We start from the raw sequence: 25702 nt of genomic DNA, 5'->3' as shown, positions 1-25702 counted from the left end.
AATTTAGTTATATCTGTCGTAACTGTCAGACAAAAGTAAAAATTTGACATTACGCGATTGATGATGGGGTGGTGTTGGAGATTGCGAATATAAATTAAATTTTGATTTGCAGCATTGCGGCCCATATAGTGTCATGAAATAGTATAGTATAACCGATTCAGTAGCATATTAGGTGATGCAACCAGCAGTATGGCGACACAGCCGAGTGATAACACAGAATTTCCGCCCGAAATAATTTTGAAGCCGTTGGCACTGATCGGTCTGTCGGGGCTCGACACGGTAAACAATGCGGTGCACAAGGCGATATGGGACGCGTTCTCCAACAACCGACGGCCGGACCGCGCTGCGGTGCGCTTCAAGCTCCTCAACAACACCTTCGAGTTCCCAGTCGTTAAACCCAAGAGAAACTCTTACGAGTGGTACATCCCCAAGGGCATCATCAAGAAGAACTGGATTCCGAAACGAGTGACTTTAATTCCCGCCGTCGTCGTCATATTCTACGATATGGAGTGGAACGATCCTCAGTGGAACGAGAAAATAATCGAATGTGCATCTCGAGTGCAGTCTATCCGCGCCGCCGTGGAGGGGCACGCCACGCGCGTCGCCGTCGTGGTGGTGCAGAGCGGCCTGTCGCCGCCGCCCTCCGAGTACATGCTGGGCGCTGAAAGAGCGCAGGCTCTTTGCTCCGCATGTGAAATACAATCTAAGGCTCTCTTCGTCCTTCCCCATGGGGATCAAATAATGGGCTTCATCATTCGGTTGGAAAATGCTTTTTATGATATTGCCCAAAATTATTATCATCATGAGACTAAAAATATCAAGCAGCACAGGGACCACTTGAACAAGACCACTCATCAGTATTTATTTGTGCGCCATCAGTTCAAGCTGGGCTACCTGAATGAGTTGAAACAAGACTTGAGTACCGCACACAAGCACTACATGCATGCCTACAACAATCTTTTAGAAACAAGGAATGTTGATACAAATGTCCATGAGATTAGAACTGTAGCCGGTTATATTAACTACAAATTATGCAAGCTGCTGTTTGCCCTCAACCTACCTAGAGATGCCATCGCTCAGTTGAAGTCTCACATTGAGAGATACAAAAACAGAATTGGTCCCACAGAGTTGTTGTTTGAACATTATGCGTGGATCGCAAGACAATATAGTGCCTTTGGAGAATTATTTGATGAAGCGATCCGAGCTGGCTTGCCTGCCATCCAGTCCCAGCATCCAGGCTTCTACTACCAGTATGCTGCTCAGTTCACAGTCAAAAGGAGGCAGGCCATGCGGTCTGTATGTTGTGATGCATTACAATACCCTCCCCCGCCTGATCCTATGGATGGTATAGTGGAATTTTATGGTCAAAGACCATGGAGACCCGGCCGGCTGAGTGCTGATCCCCATGATCCTCAAAAGGAGCAAGCTGCTATTCTAGCTCTGCAATATAATGAAAGGATCTTTAACCATTCTACTATGATTATAAGTTTCTTAGGCTGTGCCATTTCTCAGTTCAAAACATTCCACTCACCAAGGATGAGGAAGCAGTTAGTTGTTGAAATGGCTAATGAGTACTACTATTGTGCCGATTATGGGAAGGCCTTGACTCTGCTAACTCATATGCTCTGGGATTACAGAAGAGAAAAGTGGTGGTTTCTGGCTTCCCATGTGCTAAATAGAGCTTTGCAGTGTGCTTACTTGTCGGCCAAAATTCAAGATTACATACAACTATCCATAGAAGCATTGTCGAAACACATCCAGGTGCCAAATAATGACAGAGATAGGATATTTAGAAATATAATGTCAGTTTTGAATTTGAACATTCCTGCACCAGAACCCGATCTGCCGGCAGCTTCCCAAAGTAAGGCACTAGAGTTATGGCAATTGGCCGTGGAGAAAGAACCATTTACTGTCAACATTGACATGGCCAGCATAAGCAGTTTCTTGGAAGTTAAGTCAAAATTTAGGCAACCTAAATATAGAATGGATGAAATTGTAGAGATAGAGGTGTATGTAAGGCTCACTTATGGCACCACTTTAGACATAAAAAAGGCTTTTTTAACAGTATTCAGTAACACAGAAACCATTGAAATACCAATCACTGATAATGAGAGCTCTTCGGTGATTCTACATGGAGGAAAAGTAAAAAGATTTTTATGTCAATTCAAAGTCAATCCACATGACAATGGATCTGAATTACATATCAAAACTGTTTCTTTCATTCTTGACTCTGACAGAAAGAGGAAGATTGTGATGACTTTTAAAACAGAAGACAATAAGGCAGCTGATACCACTGTACATCCTGAATTGTTGCATTTTATTCTGAGCCCTAAAGCTGATTATGAATTTGATTGTATTGTGCCTTTAACAGTAACTTCCATTACGGCTAGAGAGTGCAGGCTGTCCATGAGTATTACAAATGCAGTTCCTGCCTTGCAAGGGGAGTGGTTTCCAACCACTTTTACCATCACAAATAATGAAGATAGTTTTATTGATGACATGAAAATATCATTGGCTTTGTTAAGCTCCCCTGACAATCCAAACCCAGAAACTGTGAAAGACCTGAGCCTAAAGCCAGGGGAACCTCACCCACATCCATTGCAAGTAGTTGTTGGCCATATAGATAAATCATCTACATATTCAAATACTTTTTACTTAAAAACAAATAGAACGGCAACTACAACCGTTCAAATTAAGGTGTCCTACAATATTGATTTCCATGGTACTCCAAAACTTGAATGTGTAAAAGATTTTATTACAAAAATAACTGTAATAAAACCATTTGAAGTGACTACAAATTTTGTTGCTACAAATTTTAAACCAATCACAAAATGTTTTGTGGGTGATCCATTTATTGTTATGCCTCAAATCAAGATTTTAAGTCCATGGGAGCTACTCATCCTAGATACAGAATTAGAACCCATGGATTGTTTTAGATACTCAGACGAAGATAAACCCCCGTCATGCATTAGCAACTTAGAAGTAGCTGAAAAGAATGTAGCCTCTGATGCCATTTGCATTCAAGCCAAGTATAAGCCTAAAGATCCACCAACTAGAACTGGCTTGTACAATATCACTTGGAAAAGGAAGAGCGACACAGCAGGACATTGTGTCATGAGCAGTACAGCACTGGCAGGCTTACAGATAGATGAATGTCCAATTTCAATGGAAGTGAGCTATCCGGAGGTAGCCGAGCTGCAGACAACCATACCAATCAAATGTACATTGACTGGAAATACTTGCACACCAGTCAGGTTGAGCCTATCCGTTGAAGCTGAAAATGTATATATATTTGCTGGGTACAAAAAGTTGGTAGTGACAGTACCACCCAAAGACAAAGTAGACTTATGCTTCAACATTCACCCTCTGAGGGCTGGCAATACCACTCCACCCAGATTAAAAGCTACAATAATTGGGGACAGCTCTAAACAAGAAGCAGTAAAAGAAATGGTTGAGAAAATTTTTCCTCAAAATATATTTGTTATGCCTAAAAACAATTAATATATTGTATTTATCTGTTAATTCACTAATTTTATTGATATTTGTAAATAGTAATGAACAAATTATGTAGTTATAGCAGTTACCTTGTAATTATTTTAAATAATAAAATTGGTTATTTGTTTAAATGACTATTATTTTAATATAATGGCCACTACATGAAGGTGGTAGAACCATTTGTGCTTCGACTCCAGCGGCACAACCACCACACCTATTTCTGCCTAATAACAGCAGTGTTAGGCGTTGTTGTGTTCCGGCTGAAGAGTCTGGTAAGGGAGACATACTTTTCTGAGGCATTCCAGCTTAGTCCTCAAGGGCAGCGGTTCACCCATGGCCGACATCAGGTAGGAATATCTAATCCTATCTGGGGTTGATTACAGATGTCCATGGGTGGCAGTAGCCACTTACCATCAGGTGGACTGCATGCTCTTCTGCTACTCCTATATTATAAAAAAAAACTACATGAATACTCAATAATGAAATGAAATAAAAAAGCATTATATGAAAAATCTTTATTTGCTGTAATAATAGCATTAATCTTTACGTAATTCAAACTTCTCCTCTTGAATGCCACTGGCAGTTATTACTAATATATAGATACTGTCACCAGTGTAGATATCTCTTTCTGCAGCACTTATGAATACATCTTTTAACAGTGATAATGCCTTCTCCCTGGGCAATGGGACTTCAGTAACATTTTGCATGTTCTTCAATCCAATTTGGTTGTCGAGAAGCGGCTGCAACTGGGCACCAGCGGAGCCCCCGGCGCGGTAGTTGGAGCGTTCGCAGTGGCCAATCGGGTCGTAACTGTACACGCATCCTTTCCCGTCCGCGTCCAACCCAGCCAATACATTGGAAACGTAATATGGGAAGAACCGCTTGTAGTAGAGCATCGTCGACAGCATCTGCGCGACGGCGGGCGTCGACATCGGCTTGTTGTGGTCATGTTCATACATTTGCATACGCGCTTGCAGCAATCGGGTGAGGGTCAGCGTGTCGCACCAGCACCCAGTGGCGCCCAGTACCGTGCGGTCGGACAGTTTGAATAGCTTCTTTTGTTCCCTCGTGTAAATCGAAAAGCCTGTGCTAAGCCGAGTGTCAGCTCCGATCACTGCATAGTCATCGCCGGCGATGGCTACGATACTGCCTCCGTTGTCTGCGTAAGGCTCGAAACGCACCTGCTTGGCTCCAGGAACTGCATATTCAGGAAAATTCTCCGCTAAACTCATCATCGTGATCGTTCAAATATATCAAATTTTATGAAGAATAGTAAAGAATATCAAACAACAAGAATAATTTGAATGACAAGCACAATTCTGAAATTGACTTATGATTTGAGATATCTACGATTTTTGACAACTTGGGCAAAAAGTGTTGCCAACTGTTATCCGACACAAATGAAAAGTACCTTTAAAGCTTTTTTTAAAATTTGCTATATTTAAAAAAAAACACAAGTTTAATTTATTTATAAAATGATGATGATTAAGCTTCGATCACTAATAGTTCGTATTAGTGATCGAAGTGATCAAGTGAAAAGGCGATATTAATGTTGATTTGTGTGTTTTACTCTTTGGTTGATTACTCGACGTAGTCTATGAACTTATACCACGTCAGCTGTCAAATTCTAACCATTTTATAATTGTCAAAAAATTGTTAGACTAGCCGGTTGTAACAATTATAATAAAAATGACTTCTTTAGTATCCGTAATTCCAAAATTGTACCAAGAGTACACTACAAAGACACCTAAGAAGCTGAAGATTATCGACGCATATTTGCTGTACATTTTCTTAACTGCCGTAATACAGTTCGTGTACTGCTGCCTCGTCGGCACGTTTCCATTCAATTCTTTCTTGAGTGGTTTTATTTCAACAGTCAGCTCGTTCGTCCTCGCAGGTAAACAAAAGCCATATTTGATTTTGTTATAATGGGAATAACTGGGTGGTACAAGTGATTGTATTTATGTACGGGCACAGAATACATACCTATATTATGTTCGTATTTGCTTGTGTAAGGCCAGGCCAACTGAACATACTATTTTATATTATTTTTACAAATTAAAATATTTATTTCTTTGCAGTGTGTCTACGTCTACAAGTGAACCCTGAGAACAAAAATGAATTTCAAGGACTTAGTGCAGAGAGAGGCTTTGCAGATTTTATATTTGCCCATTTGGTGCTACACATTGTTGTTGTTAACTTCATAGGCTAGTTTTTATAACATAAACATTAATTGTAATCACAGTATGAATTATTATTAATAAAAATTTTAATTATTCTGTAGTTTGTGATGATTTAGCCTTTGAGTTTTTTGTTTCAGTATTGGTGTCATTATCTTTAAACTAATATCAACTTGTTTGGTTCCAGACTTGAGAAAAGGACCTTAAAAAAGTAGTATTAATTTTCATCAAACTTTACTTCTTTCAGCATTTTTTGCTTATGTATTAGTCCATTAAAATTTTACATTTGTTTTGCACTTGTCAGAGAACATAATGTATATTTTTAGGATGTTAAAGGGGTAAACCCAAATCCTAATGTGTTGAGTTGCACCTCTTGTCCCCCACCTGCACTTTTTGAAAAAAGTCTATTATGCAAACTAATGAGGAATAATTTTTGAAGGAATAAGTAATTGTAAATAATCTAGCTTAGGTATTGGTCGACAACTACTTATAGTTTTATGAATAAGTATAATAAAGTGGTAATGGGCAATGTAAGCAGTTTGCAGATTTTGACATTTAAGAATTAAGACCTCACTTAATGCTGTATAAGAATTGTCATTTCACTATGAGGGTCAAACTGAAAGTTCTTAGAAAATCAAAAACTAAGCAAACTAACAAGTTATTATTTTATTATAACTTTTCAAAATAGTGTCCGTTTACGTCTATACATCGCTGCATCCGATGGAACCACTGAGAAAAGCACTTTGCCCATTCGGGCGTAGGGGTTTCTTCGACGGCCTTTTGAAACGCAGCCACTGCTTCCTCGGCGTCTGTAAAACGTTTTCCTCGAACATTTTCTTTTATTTTCGGGAATAAATAAAAATTGCAGGGTGCGAGGTCGGGGCTATACGGCGGGTGACTCAGTAATTCCAAGTCTGAGGTTGCTAAATAGTTGATCGTTTTGCTGGCGGTGTGCGACGAGGCATTGTCGTGCTGAAGGAGGATCTTGATGCGAAGTCGTTCCTCGCGAACTTTTTCCAAGACAAGTGGCAAACAATTATTAGTGTACCACTCTACATTAACCGTTTTATGATCCTTCAAGACAATTGTTGCGTAATGACCTGTCCTTCCGAAGAACGAGGCCACCATCTTCTTTCCAACACTTCGAACTCTTTTCTCTTAGTTGGCAACTCCTCGGAAGGAAACACCCATTGAGCAGACTGCGTTTTAATTTCCGGATCATAGCAATAAATCCAGGTTTCGTCACCCGTTACTATGTCGAACACAGCATTTGAGTCTCCTCTGTTAATTTTTTTAATAATTTCTCGGCATCAACACGGCGGAGTTTTTGGGCCTCGGTTAAATGATGAGGTATCCAGCGGGCACAAAGGTTCCTGACCGCTATGGAGGATTTTGTGCACTTGACTCATACCAATGCCTAGGCTTGTCCGAATCTGCTGATAGGTCACTCTTTTGTCAGTCTCTATCATCGATGTCTCTATCATACGCCGCACAACACTGATGTTATCTTCAGTCGTCGCTGTAGAGGGGCGTTCCTTACGCAGATCATTGGTGAGATTAGTGCGACCACGTTTAAATTCATTAAACCAGTTGTAAACTGTGGCACGAGATGGGGCTTCATCGTGAAAGGCCGATCGAAGTCTATCATAACTTTCTTGTTCACTTAAATGACATCGAAGGTCATAAAAAATCATTGCACGAAAATTTTCTCGGCTTATATTCATGCTGACGTGCACAATTTTCAATATTGCGGCCAAAATAGTAAAACAAATGACAAATGAATTAAATATATACCTAATAATATTGGTAAAGTTCTATTTTCAAAATTTAAACTTATTTGTTTAATATAATGATAAGTGGCCAGTTCTAAAAACTTTCAGTATGGCCCTCGTATTATAAGAATTGAACTTGGGATAAATCGATAATAAAAATGAAACAATAACGCACATCTTATCAGTTTTATTTTGACTAGTCTTGGATCAATTTTATGAATAATAACAAAAATTTAACAATAATTATAAACCTAAAATATTACCGCAAGTAATCAAATTAAAGAAAAAAAAAGAAAAATCTTAATTTACAGTTTGATAATCAAAAAACTAAGTACAAACTATCCTAAAAATATTGGAGCAAGAATGTAAAATATAAAATTTAAAAATATAATCAAACAAGACTAAGTAATTAGATAGAATTGATGTATCTTTTAGTTTTCTGTTACAATATTAACACTAATTTATTACATTCAGATTAATTTAACACGAATGATATAATAAGAACATCAATTTTTTATTATATAATCATATATGAGTGCATACAATACTGATAAATAGAATTAATGGTTGTTAAGACATTTCCGTCAAATTTGTAAATACAGAAACTACAATAAGTTATTGAGAAGCTATGATACTTGATAAATACAAAGGCTAAAATGTTTACATTTACATGTCATATTTCGTATTAAAATGACAACATATGTATATACCACATTGTATTTTAAAAGTTATGTCGGCCTGCGACAATTTGTAGTTATTATAATCGACATACTGATTGCTGCATCTATAATCTAACCGCTTGACTTTGAAAACGGAACATCGGGGTGGTAATATTTTTTATTATACAGTTTCCGTAATGAATTAAAACACTACCAACAATTTAATGGATTGATAAATAAAAACTTACGTAAAAGTTTATCACATCTATAGGCGTAAATTTGTTAAAAACGTGGCATATTACACAATAATAAAATGCCTGATAATAATTGTTAAGCCTACATTTTAGTTCTACAAGGAGGGCGACAATAGTGTTGTACCGTATATGGACAATGTCGTACACTATAATAGACACTTACACAAATTTATTATAGAAAAATACACTCTCAAGTTCCTTACAATAGAAAAATAAGTCGCTCGCTGCTATAAAAAAATACTACTAAGGCAATTTCCAAAGAATTCTATATAAAAAAAGAATGCCGAGATACTATAGGGGCCAATGGAGAGCGAAGCCAGCTAAGTACATCGCAACGATTTTAAACACATCAAGACATTTTATAAATAATACATATCCAAAATATCACTACAAATACGGCTACTAACAATTATTCAAAAGTTACGTACAATACAATTTCCTCTAGTTACAATTTATTTCGTGATAAAAGTCGAGACATTTGGAAAGAGTTCGTTCTAGTATGATAAAGTGGAAGCGTTATAAGTAAAAATAATAGGTTGGAATAATATTAATGAATAATCATAATTCGTATCCGTAACATGATCACGACTAAGAAATCACTGGTGCAGGGATTTTCCGTAGTGTCTAATCATGTAAGTACAATTACCAACTATAATTTGTTATAAAGAAATTTTGAATACAACATAGTTGGTAGAATTGCGTATCCACTGGCATAAATCATCGTAAGTAAGAGCGTACATAATTAGAATACGAGACATCCCCTTCAATCCATCAAACTCTAACAACTTAACCTATCCTACATTACTTTCTCTCTCTCTCGATTCGACAAGTGTCTTCCGTTACGTGGTCGTTTTATAGCAATGAAGGAACATAATATTATAAATAAATATTTACATCATAACTACATCCAAAGCGAATTTAGCGGGGCAACACTGGCCGAACTCGAGACATGGTGATTACTATAATAATTATAGTGCCTAAACGTATGATAATCTAGTTAATTCAACATTAAGTACGTAAAATCTAAAAATGTAAACATGAAAAGCATGCGCCAACATCCATGATGTCCGTGAAAAATTAACCACACAGTTTATAGCCTCTCGCGGTCTCCTCAGTGTTGCCGGGACAGTCGACGAGGACAACTATCATCTAGAGAAAAGGGGAACCAAAATCACTGCCATCAAATGTGCAACGTCATCGACGCGACGCAGGGGGGAGGGGACGTTTTGCGCGATTCATAATTGAAAAGATTCACAGGGGAAGGCGATCGTCCGGGTCCGCGGCGGACGACGGCGGCGGCGGCGGCGGCGGCGGGAACAGCTGCAGGCGCACGCGGCCCGGCGGCGCGGCCGGCGCGCGCCCCGCCGCCACCAGCGCCACGTCGCCGCACAGCACGCGCGCCAGGCGCGGGGCGGCCGCGGCGGCGGCGGCTGGGCGGGCGGCGGCGGCGGCGGCGGCGGCTGGGCGGGCGGCGTGCGCGGCGGGCGCGCGCGCCGTGGGCAGCAGCAGCGGCCGCGCGTGCTGCAGCGTGGGCCGCGCCAGCTGCGACATCACCTGCCGGAACACTCAGCTGCGCGGCGGGGACTCCTAACGCGTACAGTTATTAATAATAATCGACTTCTCGATGCGACTCAAGTATTTTTTGACTAAATCAGTCAACCCATCAGTTCTCTGATTACGGATACATTTCATAAATTTAGAATATATTTTACTTTTAAATAAGAAGGACATAATTACCAAAATTAGTGAATAACCTATTTCTTCAATTAAATGTATAATTGTCACACTTACTTCAGTATTTAAATAAAAAATAAAATAAAATGTAAATATTGGGAACAATTTAATTTTACAAGTGTAAATGTATAATGTAGGGTAGGTCACGTGACCTGTCCCACCTGGTCCCCGTCGGGCGCGAGGTCTGCGGCGGGCGAGGCGGGCGAGGGGGGCGAGGCGGGCGCGAGCGGGCGCTTGAGCGCGTGTCGCTGCAGGTAGCGGCGGCGCGCGGCAGCCAGCAGGCGCAGCTTGCGGCGCTGCAGCTGGCTCTCGCGCTCCGCCGCCGACACCGAGAACTGCGCCGGGCCCGCCTCCGACCGCTCGCTGTCGCACCACAACATCATACGTTCATGAAACTCATTACATCCGCTTACTAGATTTCATAAATCAAAATTTATTTATACAATGCATTGTATCAAAACATATTGTGTTTTGATTTTTGTTTTATATTTCCTACAATATAAATAATATATTAACAATCTATAAAATTCTAATTTGACAATCATCGCAATCATCACGAGTTGCAACAGAATGTACGAAATATATATATTTTTTAAAACTCACGCATCATCTAAGTCCAAGTCGTCGAAGTTGAAAGGAAAGACGGAAGAGCTGGCAGTTTCTGCAGAGCTACTGGCCGGGGTGTCGGGCGGTGCTGGAGTTTCTGAAAATTTACGAAATATTCATCAAGTGTAAGTTTGACAACATTTCTTACAGGGTTTTAACTTTCTTAACATATTTCAAGGAAGACTTCCATCATTAAAAATTTGAAAATCATATCGAGCGATGTGAAAGTAGCGCGTACCGGGTGCGGGTGCGGGGGCAGCGGGCTCGGGCTCGGGGTCAGGCGCGCGCGGCGGCGGCAGGCGGCCCTCGAGGATGTTGTCGACGGTGAGGTCGGGCGAGCGCGTGTGCGCCAGGTCGGCGGCCACGAGGCGCAGCGGGTAGTGCGGGAACAGCTGCTGCACCTGGCGCGCCATGGCGTCCAGCTGCGCGGCGGCGGCCGGCGCGGCGCGCACGCGCGTCACCTCCACCGAGAAGCTCGGCAGCCACGACACGTAGCGGGACCCTGCCGGACACACACTTCTCTATACGCGCCACCTCCACTCTGACACTCGTGTTATTGTATATTGCAACATGCCAGCCGAGCGAGCTGCCACCGGCTTACGGTGGTAGGAATGACTTCATCCACCTTACGACGAAGGAACGCAGCCTGCCCGTAGGAATGTTCAACCAACCTTAAATGATACTGCAGAAAGCTACGAAGTGAAATATAACATATATTATAATTAACTGATATACGATCGATGTAATCGCAACAATGGAATTGAGCATGGGAAATTTCCATGGCTTTAAGACACTGTTTACGTGTGACCTGGTGGTCTGTTGGAAGGTGTCCGAGTCCATTCGGAAATCTTCAGCCTCAGCAGCAGGCAGCACGCAACACACAAGAGAGAGAACACCAGCGCCCACGCAGCAGTGGGTTCTTGCATCTAATGCATTCTGACTTATGGATAAACTTCGCCCACAGAATGGAAAAATATACATTTATTATTTTACACGAGTTACAACATTTTTGACAGGAATTTTGAAGATAGTACGACAGACATTTACTATGTCACAATGAAATAATTACTTTAAAGTGACATTATTTTTTATTAGTTTTATTTTTTCTTTCAAGAATATTTATGGTTTTTTCATTGAACTAAATTATATTTGTTTTCAAAATTATCTTATTGTACTTCAATGTTCTATAAGTAATTACTGTGTATTATTGGAATAAAAATCTCAAATGCAGTTGTAACCTTGGGTAATGGCGCACAAAACCCTTGCGGGCATCCCAATTCAGTACCTCAGCCAGCTGCATCAACGAATCTTTTGTGCTCGAACTTTAATGCCATAGTCCACATAGAAAGACATCATCCGCGCTATACAATCATCAATCGTCCGTAACTGTGTATACTAAATTTAATTCCAGAAAAGCGATATGTATATAATAGATTTCTTAGATACATAATACCGAATAGTCATTAATCTGAAGCAGCTATATCGTATGATTCGTGAGGACGGGTTAATTCGTATTGATTGGAATGTCATTATGATATAACGCTATAACCACTACTACAATGACATATAGTAGCGTGACTAGCAAATACTAATGGTAACCGCATAATATAGTGTATAGTAGATTCAGGTGGAGCAACCAAACTTTAAGATTGATAAATCTGCACATAACAATAGAGTGTAGGTGACCCGCCTTACTTATATGTACCTTACCGAATAATAAAAACTTCAATTTAATTATAGAAAATGTAAAATTTTAATACTAACCGCATGTATATTGTTTATTTCTACTCCACGACAGATGGCGCTATAATAACAATAGGAAATTTTAAAATAATAATAATTTTAATACTATATTTCAATTTTAACAGGTGTGAATTTTGTATTTAAGTAATAAATATATGTTTCTGTTTTTATCAGACCATACACCTGTTTAAACAATTATTATACTTCACAGATGGACTCAAGGTTGGTGCTTGTTCCGCCACGGTGCTGCTTTATGGATTTAAATTCTAGATATACTTTACTACGCAATAGTAAGATACAGCCCCACGAACTCTTCTGTTCATCATCATCATCATAATAATGCTTGCTTGTCAAAACTACCTAAGAATTTTCAATAATTAATATATTCTGAATCTCTAATAATAATTTGAAAAATTATTCATTTTTTTTTTTTTCATAGGTTTAGTTTTAAAAATTGTCACTAAATTAAATTAACGTAAATATTAAAACCTTTTTTTCTTGGGATAAATTGAAAAAAATGAAAATTTTATAAAATGTAGGTTAGTCACAATGCTATCTTTGCCCACCATTTCAATGAGTGACTGCCTGTTATACTACTACTAGCTAGCAATTACATTGGTTATACTCCATGTTGGTTATAATTGTATTCCACTTTACTATTTAACTATCATTGGACAAACTTTAACTTCTTTGGACTATGTGAATATTGCTTATCGGAATAAAGTTTTTTTCTTTGTTTAATTAACTTATATAAATTCTTGACAACCATGCATAAGATAATGAAAACTGACAATATTTTATAGCCATGTTTTTTATACTTTTTTATATATATATTATTAGTAAAAACGTATGATTATTTCACTAATTATTTACTTTACGTTTAATAACTTTATCGATTAAATAATTCCACCACACTTTTTAAAGTAATAAGTACTATGCTTGATTATACGATATGTACCTAATAAAAGTGATTATACCGAGTGGAGAGCCGATTGGCCAGCCTCGTGCGGCAGTTTGTTCTCGTAGCGAGTATAATACTTTAATTGTTAAATCACGATCATTTAGTGCCACGTGAGGCAAGCCCATTATCGACAGATTCAATTACAGCAGACAGTATTGTGATTGTCTGCGGTTTAACTTGTTCTATTTCAATTTGTGATAATATCTTTAATATTGTACCATCTGCTAATCTGTGCATAGGAGATAAATTTTTGATTTTTTTTTATAAATATTTATAGTATTTAGGTTCCCGCAAAGCGAAAAACATTTTACCCAATGTTTACACAATATTTTATCATAAAAAACATGTAAAAGTTTTTTATGTTTAATACACATATACACTTTAATAACTAGCCGAAAAAAATCTTTACTTTGCAATAGATGTAAAATAAGTGTATTTTATAAATTTAACAAATTAGATAAAATTATTATAAAATAATACTTTATTTTTTTGAACACTAATTAATGTACTACATTTAAATGTATTTACGTCATTTTCGGGTACTTGTTGTTGTTGGCAGAACCTGCACGTGACAGCTGCATAAGAATTTAATCCTGTAACGGCTATAATCATAGTATACTGTACAAGTTTCTGTTTATTATTTTTGAATTATTGATTATTTGTAACTGTTTTAGGCGATATCAAAACATATTTAATTTCATTTTTTTATTTGTTTATCCGTATAGGTTAATTGCATTTTCATGGAATATTCTATAAAACCCGTATTTCTTATATAAAGTCTTATATTTATTATATTCGTATACTTAGGCTATTTAATTATATATAAAATATTTAAAATTGAATGTGGAATGTGCGATGCATGGAATATAAAAAGTATATTTGAAAGATGAAAATTTATGGAACCTGGACAGTTAATGATGTCATGTTAGTCATATAAGACAGAATATGTTAGAAACAGGTTTATACATATAATTTCAGAATATAAGGTTATTGGTGTTTATTATATTATGGTGTATATTATATTTGACGAATTTGATTCATGTTATTATGATGTTCGTTTTTAAGACATTACAATTAAATATTAACTAATATTAAGCAATAAGTAACTGCCAATATTAATGCCTGTAGTAAGTATGTGTAAAATAATCATAGGATTATTGTGTACTTGTATTTTAAACAGAGTAATTGTAGTATAGTGTTCACGTGGCAGGTGTAGGTGTAATCTGATGGTGATGGAGAGCCATTGAGAGGCGATTATATCCCTTGGACCTTAACAATTAATCTCTGATATGATCACTTACCCATCGCTAGCGCCGAGGATCAAATTAGGATTCTTCGGACAAAAGTACTTCGTCCGTCATCGCATCGCGTCGCATCATTCAAACTGAAACATAGCAGCGCTTCCCATCGTCGTTACTAAAAGTTTTCTGTACCTAGGGGAAAGTAAAGTAGCGCCGAACGAAGCGAGAGGAGTTCCACCAACTTCGCTCCTGCTCGGGTGCTACTAGAATAGTCGAGGGATGTAAACGTACCGTCGAAGTGGAACAGATGGTTGGGGTTGCGCTGCGGGCGCGCGGGCAGCGGCGGCAGAGGGGGGAGCGGCGGCAGCGGGGGGAGCGCGGCGTGCGGCGGCAGCTCGGCGGGCGGCGCGGCCGACAGCGCGCGCCGGCACGTCGGGCACGACGCGTCCTGCTGCACCCAGCGGCACAGGCACGAGCTGACACACGCGCACACACACACGTTACACGCGACGCACACGGCCAAACAAGCGACTCGTTGCAGTGATAGGCCTAGCGGTTAAGATGCTCGGCCTCTCGATCGGGGGGTCCGAGGCTCAAATCCCAGGCAGGCACCTCTGATTTTTTCAAAATTATGTGCGTATTAGATATTAATTGGCACTCGCTTAAACGTTGAAGGAAAACATCGTGAGGAAACCTGCATACCTGAGACATTTATAAAAAAAAAGAATTCAAATTCAATTCAAATCAAATCTCATTTATTCAAGTAATCGCAAAGATATGTGAAGTCTACCACATACCTGAGAGATTTATAAAAAAAGAATCGCATCGGTGGACTAGGGCCTAATCCTTCCCATTATGAGAGAGACCCATACCCAGCAGTGAAATAATAATGAATAGATGATGATAATTCTTTCTCATTATTTTTTGTTAATTCAAAAATATACTTATCTATATAGGATTATGATTTTTTTAAACAATTATATAAATATGGAAACCCAAATAACATTTCAATAACGTCTAAACTAAATAATACCTTAAGTATCAGAAATAACTTATTCACATTACGATAACAAAACTAGGCCACTGATAAAATATATCATTGTTTAATTAAAACAACGTCAATTTAATTTTAGCAAGGTATTGACATCACGCTACACTGTATTTGCTTACTTATGGAACAAATGTGCGCAGGGCAGCTTGCGCGCCTCCTTCATGGGCTCCCAGCAGATGGCGCAGTTGTCCTGGTTTTTCTCTACCTCCTCGGGGCTGGCCATCGGGTAGCTGATCACAACACATTATAAATTGAATAAAACCTTTTAAAAGTGTAAAATCCCATATTATTATTTAATAGAAATACGTTAGTATTAAAAGGTGTCATAAATTCATAAGTTATTATTTGTTACTTTATTATAATTTTAGTTTATATCCCTTTCTTGATGGAATTCATATTTCAGTTAATCTTTATTTTCTGGAAGTTATATATATTTTATAGTCATTCGAATTAAGGTTTGAAACTCGATATTGTAGGTTAATGATGGTACCTTACAATATTATTTATCTGCTTACAAATAAGCAGATTTTTAAACAGTAATGTAAATCTTTTAGATGTGTTTAAAGATGTATTTACAATATGCCAATGACTTAATAAACTCAATATGTAAATAACTTTTTAATGTATTTAGTTAACTTACAAATTTTAATAATCTTTAATCTTGGTGTAACTACATCATCATTATCCACTCACACCCACATGTACTAAATATTAGGACCAAACACCTACAATTAGCATACATTATCAGTTAGGCGGTTGATCGTCCATCAGTTTGAAACATTGTAAGCTTAGACAGCAAACACAAACAAAGCCTGATCTGAATAGAGGTGATCTTAATCTGAGTTATCCAAGGCTTGCGTTGGGCATAGATATTGATATCAAGGCGATTACGATAATCATATCAGCACGATAAACGATTTATCGATTTGGTATGAGACCATAGCGCTAAATCTACGAGATTACAGTGTATTTCCGTGATCATTTAAATATTTTATCTACTCTAGTACAGTTAGATACGGTATTTTTATGTTCAAGAATAAATAAACATAAATGAATTTTCAACTTCCTGATAAATTCCACTCTCTTTTCACAAAAATGGCAAACGCAAGAGATAAACACCATTTACAAAGCTTAATTTTTATTGCTGATTTATACGATTTTTTAATTCACCGTACTAATTTTTCATTCAAATCTTAAACACCGTTGACCGGTTTTCTTTGTTTATTAATTATACTATTTGATTAAAAATATATATAATACTATTTATGCGTAAGAAGTAAAAAATATGTTTATGTACGTGTACCTGCCTACACGGCAGTGAAGCAGAGCGTGCCAACTCATACAAAATAAGCCATTACAATACATATTGGATTTAATGAATTTCCGTATATAATCGTTCAAAAATAGTGACTCATTAGATAATAACAGGGTAATTTTACAATAATAATAAACACTATCGGGACATAACAAACATATCTATTTACTTTTAATTGCTGTTAGATAATTTGAAACAGATTGCGGTCGCATGATGCTAATGGATTTCTGGGATGGGCTTATCTGGCGTGATACTGTGCGTCTACAAATTATTCTGTTAATTAGGTGAACGTATCTAGGTGACGCTTTTACAGTTTACCACGTGCTTGAGTCCTTAATTGAGTCTCATATTTTACTCTACTCGTGCCCGATTTCTTAATTTACTTTTAATTGAAGTGCAATTCAAGTAGAGATCATTTTTGCAGCATATAATTAGATTTTATATAAGTACGGCAAGGGAACGTCATACATTGGAGCATTGAGCTGGTATTCATCTAAAACAGTTCATCTTTCAAACAACAGCCTAAAATATTTGTTTGACAATTTATGAATGTAATATTATTATGAATATTAACTAACTGCATGACAAATAATGTTTGTATTGTTTAATCTGACAATTCGTTACTTAATATTATAAATAATCTTGGAAATAATTTTGTCATACCTGATTGTATATTTGCACGTCATAAAGGAAAAAGACGATATTATACATTATTTAAAACCCATTGTACCTTATTTAGCAAATAAAGATTATGATTATGAACATCTTATATATAAAATTATCGTGTCACAATGTTAGTTACCGTAGTGCCGTAATCGGTAAAGTCGTTTCGGACTTTTCCGATACCGATATTCACCAAATTTTATATGCATATTCAGTAGGTCTGAGAATCGGCTACTATCTATTTTTCATACCCCTAAGTGATAAACGTCGTTCACTCTTGTTGCCGGGTCAGCTAGTATAAGTGTAAAGAACGTAGTGCGAGCATACTTGCGGCTCATGTGGTGCGCGAGCGCGGTGTAGAGGCGGTGGCGGCGCACGCGCGTGAGCAGCGCGTGCAGCAGGTGCCGCAGCTGCACCAGCAGCACCAGCGACGCCATCGACACCACCGCGTTGCTGTACACCACCATGTGCCCCACGTGGCACACCTCCGTCACCAGCGACACCGACTGCCACACGGAACAATAAATACAACTCAGTAAATAAAATAGTGGCGGACTAAGGTCGGCGGAGGCCCGGGGCGGAAAGTAGAGATGTTAAAAAATAATCGATTTTTATTTTAAATTACACCGGCACCGGCATAGATACGAACTGTTTCTAAAAATAGATTTAAACACGTAATTTATATAATCGATTTATAAAAAATCGATGAATATTACTGTAAAAATCGATTATAAAAAATAACAATCGATTATTTTTTAACATCTCTAGCGGAAAATTGAATGGAGACCCCCAAAAATGTAAAAATTGATTTTACGAAATGACAAATAGAATTATTCGCCTGTGATAAGGTGACCTTTTTTCGCTGACTGATACACATTTCATAGATTGTTTGGGTCTAACGACCTTTTTTAGCAACCGTGTTGGAGGCCCCCCAGGATCGGAGACCCGGGGCGGACCGAGCTTTCCGCAATTAAGCCGCTAAAGAAATAAAATACCGTAGGTATTTACGATCTCCACCTCCGTATAGCTCCTGCAACTGGAGAGACGTCGTTCCATCACAAAAAAATTAGATCCTAAAAACAGCGCTACCTATCGGGTTCAAAAGAATTCTACTACCCTATTTATAACACCTATTCTACTAACTATTCTACAACTAAAATATTCTTAGGGAAAATTTATTTGTTTGATATTCGATCATAATTTGCGTATACATGCACACCATGGATAGATGCACCGACGGGAGCTTTTAGTTATGCTTTTATTTATAAAGTATTATTACATTTATTAACACAGTGAAGTCTTTACTATTGTTATTCATTTAATCTTACGCTTTATGTAACACCGATTAATATATGTATGTAACTAACATATGACCTTTACGAGTATACGTTATATAAATCTAAAATTATATTAAAACGCTTGTTTATATTTAGTTATGGCCGAAGAAATATAACTTAAAACATGTATTATAGATCCACTCATCCTCTTTTTTTTTCTATATAGGAATTTTAAGGTAATAACGATAACAAGCTACATGCACTTTTATATAAATATTTAATAATAGTAAAGTGTAGTATAATAAGTATAATAAGTTTGGATTAAGCTTTTGACATTGCTGCTTTTTCCGCTCTTGTATACGAAACCTGAACTCCAGTCTGTAAATTTATGTTCGTGAAAGTTCTCAAGTGGAACTTCTATTACAATCTACAGGGCTGAAAGCGGAGCAAGCACAACTCGTGTAACTCGCCAACTTTCAACCGCTCCGATAAGTTGCTGTTATATCTTTGGAGGATATAATGGTGCCACTCACCAATTTATAATATTTTTAGAGATGGTCGTTGTCGTTACTTCAACTTGCTTCAACTGAACTTTTCATCGGACGGAAGTTATAGAGAATAGACAAAGTAGACAAAGGAACATAGATACGATTGCACAGACTATACACGGCACTATGGTCCAGATTATAAGAAAACCGCCACAGACTAAATAACCGCGTAACAGATAAACAAATAAAACATAGTTCAGGTCCATTCACATTTGCGCGGAAACATATTCCCGGCCGTTGAAAGCTACGCTTTCAACCTCGTAACTCTTCAGCTGTGGGCAGAGGGCACAGGCGCACCAGCGGCCGGCGCACGCAACCCTTCGCGGTGCGGACATCAGCGATGCGCGCAGTCTGGTCCGGACCGTGGATAAGGCGCAGCACTCGCCCGAGCCTCCATTGCAGCGGAGAGGAATGGTCCTCCGAGAGCAGCACTAGATCACCAACATTGAGCTTGGACGTGTCCGTGCGCCACTTTGTTCGCTGCTGTAGCTCCGATAAGTATTCTCTTTGCCACCTTCTCCAAAAATGTTGCCGTATCTTCTCAAGACGCTCATGACGCCTTAGCTGGTACTCCTTACAGTCATCAAGGGCAGGCGTAGGCAGCGCAGTCAAGGGCCTCCCTATGATAAAGTGGCCTGGAGACAAGGGAAGAAGGTCGCTGGGACTGGAAGAGAGCGGACATAAAGGACGGCTATTCAAGATGGCCTCTACTTGTGCAAACAAAGTAGAAATTTCTTCAAAGGTTAAGTGGCTATTGCCAATGACGCGTTTTATATGATGCTTAGCGGACTTTACCCCGGCTTCCCATATACCCCCAAAATGAGGAGAATAGGCAGGAATAAATTTAAAACTTATGCTTTGATCACCTGCAAAATCAAATAGAGATTCCTGAGATTGTTTAATGAAATTTCCTATTTCCTTTGCGGCGCCTACAAAATTGGTACCGTTGTCGCTAAATATTTCCGTTGGTTTCCCACGTCGGGCTATGAACCTTCTTAGGGTCATTATAAAAGCTTCCTTCGTTAAATCACTAACAGCCTCTAGATGAATGCATTTATAGCGCAAACAGATAAATATACATAAATAACACTTGATGACGCGACTGCCGCGGCCTTTGCGGTTTATAATGTAGAATGGACCGGCAAAGTCCAAGCCAACAGATAAAAAAGGATAGCCCGGAGTTACTCGCTGGAAAGGTAAGTTACCCATTTTGGGACATAATGTTTTACCCCGCAGGCGCCTACATCGCACACAGATATTAACAGTGCGTCTTGCAAGATGACGCCCATTTACCGGCCACACAATCTCTCTCACAGAAGCTAATAACAGCTGCGGACCAGCGTGCAAGGTACGAATGTGTTCCCTTTCAAAATATAATTTAGTTAACCTGTGTGATGCATGAAGTATAATTGGATGCCTTTGTTCATATGGGCAACTTGATACCTGAATCCTTCCACCAACTCGAATCAAGTTATTTTCATCCATAAAAGGAGAAAGAGATAGTATTTTACTTTTATTATTTAATTGATTCCCACTAGCAAGCGTTAAGTACTCGTTAGGAAATGATTGATTTTGAGCAATAATGCATAATGCATGAAATGAGTCACGTAATTCGTCCACTGTTAATACCCCTACACGCCTTTCATGGGGATGTTTCAAATTGAAAATAAATCTTTTAATGTATGCGACCGATCTTTGAAGTTTATTAAGAGATGAATATTTTTCAAAATTAATAATAGGTTCATTTACAACAACTGAATGTGCTTTTATTTCTGGTAAAATTTCTGAGTCGTTGACCTTTAGAATTGGCCACTCCGATTCATTTTGGAATAAAAAGCTAGGCCCAGTCCACCAAAGGTCCATGACCATTAAAAGTTTCGCTTCTATACCCCTGGAAATTAAATCTGCAGGGTTTGAGTCAGTGGGTACATATCGCCAAGCCCCAGGACTAGTTAATTCCACAATCTCGCTGACGCGATTCGCGACAAATGTCTTTAACCTGGATATGTCTCCCTTTATCCACCCTAGCACAACGCTCGAATCACACCAGTGAACTATCCTTCCCGGCCGATACCGTATTGAGTTAATCACAGCCTTCGTAAGCTTGGCGGAGAGCAGGGCGCCCTGCAGTTCGAGGCGCGGTATTGTAGTAGGCTTTAAGGGCGCTACCTTGGACTTAGCACACAGCAACTTAATAGTGACGTCACCATTAGAACCAATGGACTTCATATAAATACAAGCCCCATATGCGGATTGGGAAGCATCACTGAATGAATGCAGTTCTATACACTCAGGGGTATCTCCTAATACTAGCCTCGGAATATGCAAACTAGCTATGTACTTTAAATTATCAGTGAATTTAATCCATTCATTCTTTATCTGCACTGGGACAGGCTGGTCCCAGTCCAACCTTTGTTGCCAAAGTTTTTGTAACATAATTTTAGGTATAATGACAACAGGACTCAACAGGCCCAATGGATCGAATATTTTGAATGCGCTTGACATAATTAAACGTTTAGTTATGACAGTATCACTACTATATGAAAAATCATTTATGGCAAAATGAAGGGTGTCACTGGATGGAGTCCAGCCAAGTCCAAGAGTGCTCGACGATTCACTTATGGTCAAATTGTCCTGCATGTTCATATCTGCAACCTCATCAACAATTAAAGAACAATTACTTTTAAATTTCCTGAGATTAAAACATCCAGACCTTAATGCATTTGACACAGAGTGTAATATATACTTTAATTGTTGTAAATTATCAGACCCTGTTATTAGATCATCAACATAAAAATCCCTTTGAATGATTTCTTTAATGAAATTATCATCTTGTTCTTCTCCTATTTGCCAAAGACAGCGTGTACTGAGATAACTAGCACTTGAGGTACCATAGGTTAATGTACGCAATTTTAAAGTTTTTATGGGCTGAGATTCATCCTCCCTCCAAAGCATTAGTTGTAAATTACAATCCTCCTCTTTTACTAATACTTGGCGATACATCTTTTCTATGTCACCAGTAAGCAAGTATTTGTATTGCCTACAGCGTATTAAAATACCAAAGAGAGAGTCTTGAACATTTGGACCGACCAGTAAAATATCATTAAGTGAATATCCAGATGTGGAGGCAGCTGAACCATCAAATACTACCCGGAGCTTAGTGGACTCACTGTCTTGCTTCAGAACTGCATGATGGCACAGATAGTAACACGGAGCACTATAAAAGTTATTTTCAGACTCAGATAGATGCCCTAATTCAGCATATTCTTTAATAAATTTAGCATATTCTAACTTAAACAATGAATTTCGCTTTAATCGTTTCTCCAAATTAATAAATCGTTTTTTAGCTAATTGATGTGTGTCTCCCAGGCAGTCAGGTGTATCCTTTAGCGGTAACTTCACTGTAAACCTACCTGTCATATCCCTAGTAGTATGAGTCGAGAAATGCTTATCACAATATTTATCACTTTCACTCATTACCTTACCTTTGGGAACTTCTTCTAAGTCCCAGAATTTTGTTAAAGTTTTATTAATTTCAGCCTCACTGGACTGCAACTTTGATACAATAGCATGATTGCAATGCAATTTTTTGTTTGCAGATTGAATAGAACCAGACACTATCCATCCTAACTTAGTACTTCTTAGTTTGAGATTATTAATTCCTTCCCCTACAGAGCGCTGCTCATTGCCTAACAGATCCCAAAAAATATCAGCTCCTATTAAGACCTCTATTGGGGCTGGCTGATTAAATTTCGGATCGGCTAATTGAATGCCATCAGGCAACTTTAGCGAGCTAACATCGACAGGAGCCTTTGGTAAAAAGCCTGTAAGTTCATTCATTACCAGACATGACAACATTACTGTGAAATCTGAAATTATAGATTTGAGTTGAACGTTGCAACTCTCAACTACATTAGAAGCAGTTGTATTTCCTATACCTATGACCTTTAGTGAGTCAATTGGGTTGCATTTGAGTGCTAATCTGATCTTTAGGGATTCAGATATGAAAGACGTTTGGCTACCACAATCCAACAAAGCGCGAACTTTCACCTTTTGATGGTTGAATGGATTCATCACTTCTATCATGGCAGTAGACAATATGATTTGCTTGTTTTGATTTGAATAGTTGACAATTGTCTCTTCTTCTTGGTTAAGAGAGACAAAATGATTGGCTGAAGGAGCTGGACGGTGCAACAGGGTATTATGCCTCTTTGAACACATCATACAAGGACCCATACGACAATCATCCTCTGAATGACCCTGACGCAAGCAATTTTTGCATAATTTGAAATTCACTACATCCATCATTCTTTCATCCACTCCTTTGGCCTTGAAAGTAGGACAATCATATATCCTATGGCCTTCATTACAAATAATGCACTTAAATTTTTTAAGTTTTTTATGGTTATCATTTTTATTGTGCATACTAGCAAATGATTTTGTGAAATTATTATGACCTTCTCTTTTATTATTATGTGTAGGCACAGACCGCGCAGGCGCGCGCGTTTTTGATGCGATATCAAATTGGTTACGATTTAAAGACTCTAAAACATCGGCGCGATCAATTAAAAATTTGCAAAATTGATCTAATGTAGGTACCTCTCCTTCAATACTGTTACGATATTCCTCCCATTTAAGTAAAGTATTACTGTCCAGTTTAGACGTCAGCATAAATATTATTATTACATCCCATTTATCTGTTGGCTGTCCCAGACTAGCTAAAGCGCGTAAATTTTTGGTAATGTGATCAACTATAAAACGTAATGACCTTTCTGACTCATGTGGCATTTGTTTTATGTTAAATAAAGAATTGAGGTGTTGGTTAATTAAAATTCTTTTATTGTTGTAGCGATTGCACAATAACTGCCAGGCTTCGCTATAGTTAGCCTTAGAGACTTCTAGATTAGAAATAATTCTGGCCGCTTCACCTTGCAGATATGAATTAAGATAGTGAAATTTACTTATTGGTGAAATGCGATCATTATTATGTATTAAATTCTCAAAAGTGTCCCTAAATTCCAACCAACGGAAATATGAGCCATCAAATTTCGCTATTTGTATCTGAGGAAGTTTAAGATTAATTTCTTGCTCATCCAAAACAAAAGATGCATCACGAACAGAATTCCGTCTCTGCTCGCTTTCATTTCGCCTAGTAAAGCTATCCACTAAGTTTTTTGCAGTAGCTATATTCATTATGACATCTGTTTCAATAATCTCCCGTTCCTCAATCTCTGCTGATAAATTGTCCGGGTTTAAAATCTCTATTTCATTCTGCAAATCGTCAACCCTGACAGATAATACTTCAAATTTTGCAAGTTTTAACGTTAACTCTGTTAATTGAATATTAGTTAATTCTTTCAAATCTGATAAAGTAGATAAATAATGCTTAAATTTAGTTATTTGCCCCTTTGCAGAAGCCCTTTTTGTAATTAATTCTTTAAGACGTTGTTTAGTATTAGTATCCATTGCAAATTAAAAGTATTATCACTTAAATTTTATCACTTTTAGACTAACCAGAGATTAATTAATAACTTAGTGAATTTAGATTGCTCACGCTCCTCATTTAGGTGGTACTTGCCGCACAGGAAACCGAAGCTGCAACTCAGCACCGCTGCAGCCGCACTCCGCCGGTGCTGCAGCAGCTGCTCTACGGTCGCTGCCGTCTTACTGCTCGCTAAGCATGCACGCCGCGGGCATGCGACACCTTGCGGCCTGGAATTAGTCGGCAAATACTCTAAATATTTGATAATAATGAGATTTGCTAAACAGCGAAATAATTAAGACGTGTAACCGAAAGATTTAAACCGAGAACCAAACTTTAAATACGTATTAACGAATATTTAGGTATACAAATTGCAACTTACTTGCTTAAATAGTTGGGAAAATGAATGAAATTACTAAATTGATAGCCTGAATGCTTGAAATAGGCAATGAATTTAAAAGAAACCTAATTTAATTTTTTTACTTGTCGGGTAGGTGCCGCTGAAAAAAATGCCGCCATTGCGGTTTTTCTGTTGGCGATAAATTACACGAAATATCTTTCAAATATATTAATATCTTGAATCGTGCTAAAGGATTTTGGGTTAATTTAAGCGTTTGGACAGACTTGGAGGAGGAAAAGGCACACTTATCTTTCGGGTGACCGCCGCCGCCGCTGCACGATGTCACCCTGCGCCTGATGCTTCTTGTTTTTTGATATTTGT

At 38.2% G+C, this 25702-nt stretch overlaps 4 protein-coding genes across 4 annotated transcripts in view; 2 read left to right on the top strand and 2 right to left on the bottom strand.

The window, feature by feature from the left end:
• Positions 1–31: 31 nt before the first annotated feature.
• Positions 32–3626, top strand: gry (trafficking protein particle complex subunit 11 gry). The gene has a single exon (XM_073086917.1). The coding sequence runs from the start codon at positions 190–192 to the stop codon at positions 3499–3501; it is 3312 nt and encodes a 1103-aa protein (XP_072943018.1). The 5' UTR covers positions 32–189; the 3' UTR covers positions 3502–3626.
• Positions 3627–3995: 369 nt separating this feature from the next.
• Positions 3996–4869, bottom strand: Prosbeta6 (proteasome beta6 subunit). The gene has a single exon (XM_073086921.1). It carries the CDS (start codon positions 4728–4730, stop codon positions 4032–4034), a length of 699 nt encoding a protein of 232 aa, XP_072943022.1. The 5' UTR covers positions 4731–4869; the 3' UTR covers positions 3996–4031.
• Positions 4870–5111: 242 nt separating this feature from the next.
• On the top strand, positions 5112–5778 carry Dad1 (dolichyl-diphosphooligosaccharide--protein glycosyltransferase subunit). Its single transcript, XM_073086922.1, has 2 exons — positions 5112–5392; positions 5577–5778. Exons 1-2 carry the CDS (start codon positions 5185–5187, stop codon positions 5705–5707), a joined length of 339 nt encoding a protein of 112 aa, XP_072943023.1. The 5' UTR covers positions 5112–5184; the 3' UTR covers positions 5708–5778.
• A 4016-nt stretch (positions 5779–9794) lies between these two features.
• LOC140752329 (E3 ubiquitin-protein ligase AMFR) overlaps positions 9795–25702 on the bottom strand; it is a 57201-nt gene continuing 41293 nt past the window's right edge. The window contains exons 5-11 of the mRNA XM_073086584.1: positions 18002–18180; positions 15816–15926; positions 14937–15121; positions 10939–11202; positions 10698–10797; positions 10256–10457; positions 9795–9947 (exon numbers count right to left, since the gene is read on the bottom strand). Coding sequence (XP_072942685.1) covers positions 9927–9947; positions 10256–10457; positions 10698–10797; positions 10939–11202; positions 14937–15121; positions 15816–15926; positions 18002–18180 — 1062 coding nt within the window. The 3' untranslated portion in view covers positions 9795–9926. The remainder of the gene's footprint in view (positions 9948–10255; positions 10458–10697; positions 10798–10938; positions 11203–14936; positions 15122–15815; positions 15927–18001; positions 18181–25702) is intronic.

The sequence above is a fragment of the Epargyreus clarus genome, unplaced genomic scaffold, assembly GCF_041222505.1.
Source record: "Epargyreus clarus isolate Ecla_fem2 unplaced genomic scaffold, WU_Ecla_fem_2.2 ptg000024l, whole genome shotgun sequence".
Classification (NCBI taxonomy): domain Eukaryota; kingdom Metazoa; phylum Arthropoda; class Insecta; order Lepidoptera; family Hesperiidae; genus Epargyreus; species Epargyreus clarus.
Note: the sequence above shows the minus strand (reverse complement) of the source record. Positions and strands in the feature narration are given on the sequence as shown.

Bases quoted from the DNA above. Each gene is read 5' to 3' on its own strand.
- gry (XM_073086917.1), top strand. From the start codon at position 190: ATGGCGACACAGCCGAGTGATAACACAGAATTTCCGCCCGAAATAATT.
- Prosbeta6 (XM_073086921.1), bottom strand. From the start codon at position 4,730: ATGATGAGTTTAGCGGAGAATTTTCCTGAATATGCAGTTCCTGGAGCC.
- Dad1 (XM_073086922.1), top strand. From the start codon at position 5,185: ATGACTTCTTTAGTATCCGTAATTCCAAAATTGTACCAAGAGTACACT. The intron at 5,393-5,576 runs GTAAACAAAAGC...ATTTCTTTGCAG, and splicing joins CAGCTCGTTCGTCCTCGCAG to TGTGTCTACGTCTACAAGTG.